Here is a 9812-nt window from a genome sequence, read left to right on the forward strand (position 1 = left end):
AGCTGGGATCAAAGACAGCTAAAAACACACTGACTGCAACTACCAAAGAAGCAAAACAGAATATGTGCAGTGGCTATAATTCAAAATATAGATCAAAAGTTTGTTCTAGTCAATGTCAGACACCGGCTGTATCTTTCTAGATGGGTTTTAAGTTACTCATCATTTCACTTTTTAATATTTTTACCATCTTTAATTAAGGAACTTGCAAAAAATAAAAAGAGTCATTTGTGCACAAATCAGCAGTCTGGATGCTCAACACACTGAGCCTGCTTAGCACCTGTGAGTGCAGACGCACCAAGCACAGGTTCTACTCCAGACTTAAAATGGCTGAGATGCAGGAGGGTGTTGCTTGGTGACCAATCAGTAGCTCCTCGGCCACAGAGCAATCCAAACATCACTGACAAATATGCCCCCTTCAGCTTTAGACATGACCAGGACAAACAGTAAAGGGTATGTTTATCTTTTTCAGTGGTCAACAGTTTTATTTCAATGTAGTGGTCAGTGGCTTGATTTGGTCATCACTTAGGTTTAGCCTTTTGAGAGAAGAGCATTTGCAAAGCTGCATCTATTCTTTCAGGAAATGAGAGGGAGAGTCAAGCTTCTTTAACTACGGGACTGAAAAATGGCCTTGCAGCAATTAAGTCCATGTGGTCTGTCTGGTGTAACCTCCCAGTAGCTATCAGCCTCCTCTTCTTTCATTAAACTAAAGTAGTTAATTAGCCCTGGCCTGTCCTCTCCCCTTTTCTGTCTCCCTTTTCGCTGAAGTAATGATGTCTAATTATCAGCAGCACTGGATTACTGCAACATCAGGAGCAAAGCATCTCGCTGACCGACCCACCGCAAAAACAAGCCGGGGGACCCTCTGTCCTCCAGCAGCTGAGGATAAGTCCTCAGGCTACTTGAAAACAGCTTTCAAATATAGTTCTTCATTTCTAGGGCTATATGCCTTTTGAGTGAAAGGAGATATCGGTTTGTCTTCTTGGTGATAATATATATGTGGGTTACCAAGAAAAAAAATCACTTCATTTAAGGGAAAAATAATTGTAAAGTAAGAAACATGATAAGAAGAGATTTTTATTTATTTTTCAGCTCATTGAAATGATGATTGGCTGTCTCTCAGAGGAGGAGGAGTCTGTAGCTGTCAGAAGCGGTAGAAAAATTCCATAAAGAGCAATAGCACAGTTCATGAATTAAAAACCTCTTCGACAGTCAAGGCAGACTCAAAAGATGAGCAGAGGTCTTAAATGCTACATGGAAGCTAATATTACCTAGGAATATCACTGCATAAGTGATTCTTTCTTTTATTTATCGGACAGAGAAAGGCATCTGACTGCCCTTGGAGTTGTCTCTGCAAAGGAGGACACCTCACCAGTATTTTTCAACAACTCTGTACTAATTTTTAACTGAAAATATGGATATCAGAGCAAAGGAACGCTTTTTTAGAACATTTCCATCCATAATGATTTTTACTGCATTGAAAACCATTATAAAACGCACATTGTTTAGAATTCTTCAAATTAAGCTTTTAAACAGACACATGTGTTAACACATCCAGTGGACACAAATTGACACAAAGATAAGCTTACTGGACTGAGGCAATTAAAGAGGAACCTAAGTTTACCACAGAAGGAAAGAAAAGCAAAATTCCGAGATATATTTAAGACATATACTATCTTTTAAAATTGTAAGCTAACAATTTAAAAATTGTAAGCTAATTAAACCATGTTATAATTTTATTCATTTGGTGAACTAGGTTTGTCGGAAGGAAAGCACACTCTTCTTTGAATTCTAACTTATCTCCACAGCAAATGATTTTCCTACATGTTACTCCTAAGGCAAATGAATCCAAACGCTCCATTCTCTACCACAGGCTCTGGCTCATCCAGATGTAAACAAGCCACAGCTCTAATTCATGCCAGTCTAGTCTTCATTATCTGGTAAAGCAAGACAGTAAGCTCAGCGTTGTTTTCAACAGTGCCATAGGCTCCAGGCTCCCCACCGACTCTTAGAAACCTTCCAACAACAGAACTTTCAAGCATTGCCATTTTACCTTTATTTCCGCGCTCACATGAATTTCAAAAAGAAAAAAAAATGCACACTGTCCAATTATTCCCAATTCATTTCAGGAAGCCACAAACCTCCGGGAGTCCTTCAGATCACGCTCTGAACAAGCCTTCCTGCACCTGTTTCCAAATGAATGTACCCCCGTGTCAGAAACAGCCTAGCGTTCCAAGCTCACTCCTTCCTAAGCATACTCCAGAAACCCTGCGCCGGGAAACACTTGCCAGCGAGGGAGGGGCTGGGCTGAGGGGAAGGGGCAAAGGCTCTCGAAACCACAGCCACGCGAGGCGCAAACACAAAGGACGCCGGTGACCTCCCCCCAACCCTGCTCTGGCCCGGTACCCACCGTGGCACGCAGCAGAAAGGTCTCGGGCAGCTCGTCTGCAATTCTGCTTGGAGCCCCCCACTTTCCATCTTCTTGGAAACCAAAGCGGTTGCCGTTGCTACTGCAGCTCCCCGCCCCACAGCCGTCTGTGTGCGACGCGGAGCTAGACTCTCAGCTCCCAAGGCCAGGACCTCTAGCAGCGCCCAGGCTGAAGCTTTGTGGCCGTGAGACTAGTGCCACCCCAGAAAGAGAAACACAAACGCGAGCGCACACCACACACACACACACACACACACACACACCATCTGATCGCGCCCAAACGCACCTCTCTTTGTTGCTCATCATCTATCTGCGGCTTTTATTTGTGGAACGGGGAAGTGAGGAAGGGAGTGGGGGAGGTGCGGGGGAGGGGGGCTGGGGAGGACGTATCTCCAGGACCTTATCTGCAATCTAAACAGCCCTGGCCGCCTGCTCCCGGGGTATCCAGGCGTTCGCACTGCCCCGGGGCTCGCGGCCAGAAGGTCTAACAATAAAGCCCGGTAGCTAGTCCCGGGGAAAAGCCCTCACGTCTGCCCGCGACCGCCACACTCGGGCTTTGTGCCAATAAGGAGACACTGTCGCCTATCGATCAGAATCGTCTGTTATCAAGAGCGTGCGGCTGGGGTTCCAGCCTGGCCTTTATGCGCGCCGCGGCACACGCGCCAGGCGCCCGGCGAAGGACGTGGGACAATGGCTCAGTCTGAGGACGCCGGACGCTGCCCCGGGCGGGGAAGGAGGCTAGGCGACCGGTCCCAGAGCCTGGAAGCGTGGAGGGCGGCGGGCTCCGGAGGTGCGCGCTGCCGCTTTAAAAATAAAGGACCACAAAGACGCCACGGTGGGGGGTGGAGGGGAGGGAATCGCGTCTGGTTGTTGCGAGTGGGGACGACTTGAGGAGGGGGTTGCGGAGGGTGGGGGGCACACGAGCCAACGGTGGCTCGCGGCTCCCCGGCTCTCCCCATCCCCCCACCCCTCCGGCTCCGCAGGGCTGCTCGGGCAGACAAATAACAGTGGCAGGCGAGTCACTCACCGTGGTCTTGACCGGCACGTAGAGCACTTGCTTGGCTGCACCGCCTCCCCCGCGGACCTCGTCCGGCTGGCCCAGCTGGAAGCCCTTCGATTTCACCCAGAATTTAAATTTGGCGTTGTCCGTGGAGCTCGACTCGGAGCCGTTGAGGAGCTGGACGATCCGCTCGTATTTCTTACGGGTCACCGTCTTGGTCTTGCCTGAGTCCCCGTAAGTCCTGAGGCACCAGTCCTGGAACTGGCGGTACATGTCGCGCTCGCTCTCCATGTTCCCCCCCAACGGCGCTCGGCCCGCCGGCCGGATGCTCCCAGCGCACTTCGCACCTGTTCACCCCGGGCTCATGAAAAATGCAGCCCCGGCCAGGATGCAGGGACGCGAGGTCCCGGCCACCGCGGAAGCCTGCCTCGGGTGGGGGTGAGGGGGAGCGGGGTGGGGAGTAACGGGCAGAGAGGGGAGGAGGGTCCAGTTGGGCACGGGTAATCAATGCCCAGTGCTAGCCAGTCTGGCTCATTTGTAATTGCAGCGGAGGGCTAGGGCGCTCATCCCGTCCTCTCAGCGACCCGGCTCTTTTAATATGGTGTGTCCAGGACCATCCCAGTCGCGTTTGGCCCAGAGGAGTTGGATTCTGAATAATTAAAATCCCATTCCTTGGTTTATTAAAAATCTCAATATTGACCTGCAGTGGTCCCTCGACGCCTCACCCCGTGGCTGCGTCCCAGGCAGGGCAGATGGAGCGCTCGCGTGCGCCCGGGAGAGCTTCCCCAAGCCGCTGGCCCCGCGCGGTCCAGGAGCGAGAGCTGCGCCGCTCCCGAAAGCAGCCGCCGCCGCCGGGCCGAGCGCCCGCCCGCCTGCCCGCCCCGAAGGGCACGCGGGGCCCGGGGCTCTCCTTGCTCCTGCGTCCGGCTCCGGCTCGGGCCTTCCCTGCCGACCGGCGTCAGGGGACTAGAAAAACACAAAGTTCTTACCTGTCATGTCTTTTAAGCCTATCAAATCCCCATTTACAGGATTTTTTTAAGGGGGAGAGAGGAGGCGCAAAGCCAGGTAATTTTCAAAGGTTTTTAAAATATGGTTTCTTCAGATGCATGTGGGCTCAAGGGCGGCCCCGCTTTGAGGTTCCCAGGAGTGAAGTTCCAGAAATAAGCCAAGCTTTCCGAGAGGGTTTGGGCGTTAGTTCCCAGGGCCGGCTGGAGTGCCCCAAACAGATCTCGGTTCCTGGAGGACGTGGGCACGCTGGCAGGCCGCTGGCCGCGGGGCTCCGGGATAAACACGGTCCCCAGCAGGCGCTCCTCGCGTTCCGGCGGAATTGGGTGCCCAGCAAAGAAGTTTAGGACACGGAGGCTTGAAACCCTTGGCAAGAAATTGTAACGAACGGAGGCATCGTTCCCCACCCCTGCCTGGTCACAGTTTGCAGTCCACACGGGAGGTTTCGCTCGCCGCTTTTCCCCCACGCCACGTCACGGACACCCCCTCCACCGCGCAGGGATGCCAGGTACGACTTCCTCCGGACGATTTCCTCAGGCGAATCAAGTCAGCGGTTCTTCCATTCAGGATCCCCATCCGCGTGCTCCAGGGCTGCAAACAGGACTTCCCATCCTCCTCGCGCCGCGGCGGCGGCCACCGCTCCTCTTTATTCTACTCTCGGCCGAGGCCCGCGCCCGTCCCAGGGAGCGGTTGTGCCAGGAAGGCTGCCCGGCCGGCGCCCGGCGCCTGCTCAGGGTCCCAGCCCAGCGTCGCCACTCGTCGTCGCCTCCCAGACGAAAAGCCCCGAGTGGGAAGGCGGAGTGCTGGTCCCCACCGCGCTGCAGCTGGCCCTGGCACTTGCAAAATGGTCAGTGGCTCCTGCTCGGCCAGGCTGTGTGTGTGTGCGCGCGCGTGTGTGTGAGGGAGCCGGGGTGTGCGGTGTGTGTGTGCGCGCGTCTCCGGGAAGGTCTCGCGGCGGCTGGAGCCGGGACTGACAGCCCGGGCGGAGCGCGAACAGCTCCACACACGAAACCTCTCGCCTCTCCCCTCACCCCCACCCCTCCCACTCCCCTCTCCTCCCACCCTCCCCTCCCCGGCCCCTTTCAAGCTCTGTGATTGGCCAATGGGACAAAAGTTTCTGTGGAGACGGCTGGGCGCTGACGTCACGGGCAGAATTGTCCCATTTAGGGATCCCGGGGGCAGTGCGCATGCTGCAGGCTGCAGGTTAGAGGCAGAAGGAGGTAGTAGCTGGCCGGGCGGCAGCCAGGTGGCGGAAAGGAGCTATAGCAGCATCCAGGTGGGGGGACGACTCCAGCAGGGTTTCCATGGAGATTCCTCTGGGTCTAGCCTAAAAACAGCAGATCAGCTGACTCCATTAGCTCAGGACCTAATTACTGCTTATTGGAGCAACAAATGAGGGAGAGGACCAGCTGCAAAGGAAGAATTTGTATCTGCCCCCACCCCATCGCCTCCTTTCTCCTCCTCTCTCCATTGCTCTGGAGTCCCGGGTGAATTCTCATTAAGTTGCAGGATTCCGGCAAGAGCAACTTCCCTTAACCAGAGGCCACCCTGACTGCTTTTAGTCTTTTTTTATTTCCTCCTTTTTCTATAGAATATATATACTAAAATAAATCAGCTGTCCCAAGTCCTGGGATATTTGCCCAGTCTTAGAGCTCAGAGAATCCACTGTCCAATAGACATCACAAGTGTATCTAATAAAAATGTGTTGAGGGTATCACTTTCAGTTTATTGAATTAGATATAATGTTTTAGGTCTTTCACACACACACACACACACACGGTTTCACAAACCCGTGTGCCGTGTTTGGGACAAACATGAGCCAGAGCAGCTTTGAATCTCTCAGTGTGTATACACGTGGTCTACCTAACAGCAACCATTTGAAACTTTCCCTTGTGGACTCACACTGGAGATAATTTAAATTTAAAAAAATTAGCTTTTGTTCTATACTGATTGGTGTTTCCTAATAGTTTCTAGAAACATTCATCCCAAAGTGAGCTAGCTCTGCAGAATTTATTTCTCTAATCATTACACCTTAGTTCACAATTTGGAGTCTATTTGTTTGTTTGTTCTGTAGCTTTTTCATCTGAAAAGTCACCCTATCATGTCTAAGAATCATTCAGGTATATTTGCAGCCCCTTAAAGTCTTCCTTTTGCATTAGAGAAAAAAAAATGTCTGAATAGTATCTTTCACTGTTTAAAACTCTTTTCATAAAACTTACACTTTACAATGGCATAGAGTGGTTAAAATGTGCCACCTGAAACGTGTATGAAAAAATATTTTACTGTATCTAACACACGTTAATATATATCATACTTTTTCAGCTTTAGGTTTTATTATTCGGTAAAGAATGATCCCAACTAAATGAACTTATTCTATGACCAATGAAAGGTTAATTTGTTTGATAAGCATTATGCAGGGGGAAGGGAGAGAGATATGTGGGAAGAGAGAGAATATTTTCCATTCATTTGTTTGTTTCACAAATGGCTGGGATGACTGGAGTTGGGCCAGGCTGACTCCAGGAGCATGGAGCTCCATCTGTATCTCTCATGTGGCCTTCAAAGGCACGAAAGCACGAAATAAGAAGATACTGAATTTGAAGGAGGAGGGCGCTCTGATATGGCATGCAAGAGTTTGATATGGATTGCAGTTGTATCTCCCCACTGCACCACAATATTATCCACCTGGCAAATCACAGTTTGGAAAACAGTATTTTGCATTATAATACCTCACTCCTCAAATGTTTTCATGAATATGTTTCATTGTTCAAATAGAAGCTTGATTAGAAACCCTTGAAAGTTCATATTCTAGTGTTTTGCCAATAACTTCAGCACAATGAGCAATGCACACAGTAAGGGCTAAATAAATATATATGTATAAAGTTAGTAGATTAATGGAGTAAGGAGAAAGGGAAGTAGGGGGAGAAGAGACAGACAATCCTGATCCATTCCTGTTGATTTTACTGGCTGGTGTTTTACACGAAGTTGGTCTCCACTTAAGGAAACGCCAGGACCTCACCAAATGCATGTGTTCATCACTTTTATAGCTACACTTGAACATGATAATATATTTAAATTAGGACTCCATAGGCAAAATACAAACATATACCATCAGGCACCAGTTGTATGGAACCGATTGATATAGAACTCTCCCCCAAAACACACAGATATTAAATAGAGCAAAGAAAGAGGTGAATGATTAAGTCCTGGAGAAATACCCATGCGGTGAAGAAATAAGGAGCCCTGGCTCCTGTAAGGTCAAGCTTCTCATGGTTCTGTGGATGCCTCCCCGCCCTCCCATCCCTCCACCCCTGCCATGGATTCCATAATGTGATTGACTCGACCATCTAGGTATTGTTTTAAACTGTGAGTCAACCTCTTTCATCATGTCTTTTTAAATTAACTAATTATTTGAAAGGCAGAGAGGGCAAGAGAGTGAAAGCTCTTCTGTCCACTGACCCATTCTCAAAATTGTTGAAAGAGCCGGGTCTTGGCCACACTGACTTCAGTCAGAAACCAGGAACCCCCCTCCTGGACTCCCAAATGAGTGGCAGGGATGCAAGTGTTTGGACTTGGACCAGTACTCCAATGGGAGATGCCGAAATCTCAAGTAGGGCTTAACCAAATGTATCACAGTGCCAGTCCCACCTTTTTACCCTGTCTCACACACCAAAGAGCATAAGCCCCTGATAAAGTGTTCCTCAACATGCATGTTACAATCATGCTTCTCGCTTCAACTTCCCCTAAATTAGATCTTGTTACTTTCACCTACTCCTAAGTCACATTGAGTCTCTTCTTCATCTTTATTATTCATCTATACAGGTGGTATAAAATTTAACTTGACAGTTATACAAAACATTTTCTTCACCATTGCATCTCTACAGAATATCTCATCAAAAAAATGTGACCCTTTACTGCACATCTTAATACCAGAACGCCACTTGAGCCTGTCCTGGGTCTAGAACCCTACTTGCTTACATAAAAAGGAAGAAAGCAAAGGAAAAGGAAGAAGGGAGAGACAGAGGGGGAAAGCAGACAATGTTCCAGACAAAATCGTTAATTTCCAAAATTTAAGCTACTATCAACATAACTGTATTATAAAAGTAAATTTTCATTCAACATTATGGAGTTTGTATCAAAAATAATCTGGAAAATGTTGTATTCTTGTATCGATCACAAGCAACACTATGATTTCATCAGCAGTAGTTTACAGTGAGGACAATGCAAGTTACGCTGTCGTTCAGCAACTATTTCCTGCTCTTAGAGACTCTAAGGCTAGGGTCGACAATTGAATAGATATGGGAGTACCTATACTCCATCTCATGCAACTTAAATCCTTCAAAGTGAAATAGACAGTGAAAAAGGAAATAGCTGATCAGAAATGTAGGTAAACAATCAAGCATGTAAGACAAGAGAGTTGCACACTGTGGTGTGCGTTTTCTTAAGTTTCACTAACTGCTATGGGAAAAGGGGATTGTAAGAATGCAAGCGTGGATGCAGGAAGACCAGTTAGGAACCTGAAGTAGCCACAGACTGTGTTAAATGTTGTGAATGCATCAGAGTGGTGGCTGTGCAAAGGAAAGGACGGATTGTAGATGTGTTGTTAAGGTGGAATAGACTTTCCTAATTGCAAAGGACTGGATATGTGTTAACCTTCTTTCCTTAAAAACTCTTTATCTTTAAATTCTGACTCTAGAGTTGCTGGAATTATATGGTGGGATGTCTAAGACGTGGGCACGAGAGCTAAGACCTTATGAGCTGTATCAGTTCTCTGAAAAAAGATAACCCAGAGAACACCTCTGTCCCTTCTGCCATGTGAAAGCACGGCAGGAGGATGGCAATGCATGAAGAGGGCTTTCCCCACAAGCCAGATCTGCCTGTCCCATGGTCATTAGCTTTGCAGCTTACAGAACTGCAGGACATAAATGGCTGTCATTTGTAAACCACCCAGCGTACTGCATTTTGTTACAGCAGCCTCAATAGACTAATACGAAGGTGGAATATGTGAGGGAGAGCAAAGAAAAGATTAAGGATGACTATTTGATTTTTGGCTTCAGCAATATGACTAGCAAAACCATTGACTAAGAGAAGGGAGTCTGAGGGAACAGATTGGGAGTTGGAGGCTGAGGGAGGAGCAGAAGCAGGTTGGGGTGGAGAGGCAGGAAGAAAGAATTTAATTTCAGAGAAGTTAAATTTGAAATACCAGGAGAGTTCTTCATGTAGGCATTTGAATATAGAAGCTTGAACTACAAAGAAAATCTAAACTGGAGATAAAAAGAAAGGGAATTTAAAGAATGACATTATTTCTACTCACATTCCCTCCCCCAAAGGAAAATTTTATCTTTTGATATGGGTTTTATGTATACTAATACCATATGACTAAAG

General features: G+C 48.2%; 1 protein-coding gene across 6 annotated transcripts in view; it reads right to left on the reverse strand.

Moving 5' to 3' along the window:
* Nucleotides 1-4053, reverse strand: part of NOL4 (nucleolar protein 4) — a 264078-nt gene extending 260025 nt beyond the window's left edge. For 3 of the 6 annotated variants that reach the window (XM_040984711.1, XM_040984710.1, XM_040984712.1), the window contains exon 1: nucleotides 3453-4044. In XM_040984711.1, coding sequence (XP_040840645.1) covers nucleotides 3453-3716 — 264 coding nt within the window. In that variant the 5' untranslated portion in view covers nucleotides 3717-4044. Of the gene's footprint in view, nucleotides 1-3452 lie in introns of all 6 variants that reach the window. The other 3 variants (XM_040984707.1, XM_040984709.1, XM_040984706.1) reach the window with 2 other exon arrangements.
* Nucleotides 4054-9812: the final 5759 nt, after the last annotated feature.

The sequence above is a fragment of the Ochotona curzoniae genome, unplaced genomic scaffold, assembly GCF_017591425.1.
Source record: "Ochotona curzoniae isolate NIBS_2020 unplaced genomic scaffold, NIBS_Ocur_1.0 contig_43, whole genome shotgun sequence".
NCBI classification, from domain to species: Eukaryota; Metazoa; Chordata; class Mammalia; order Lagomorpha; family Ochotonidae; genus Ochotona; species Ochotona curzoniae.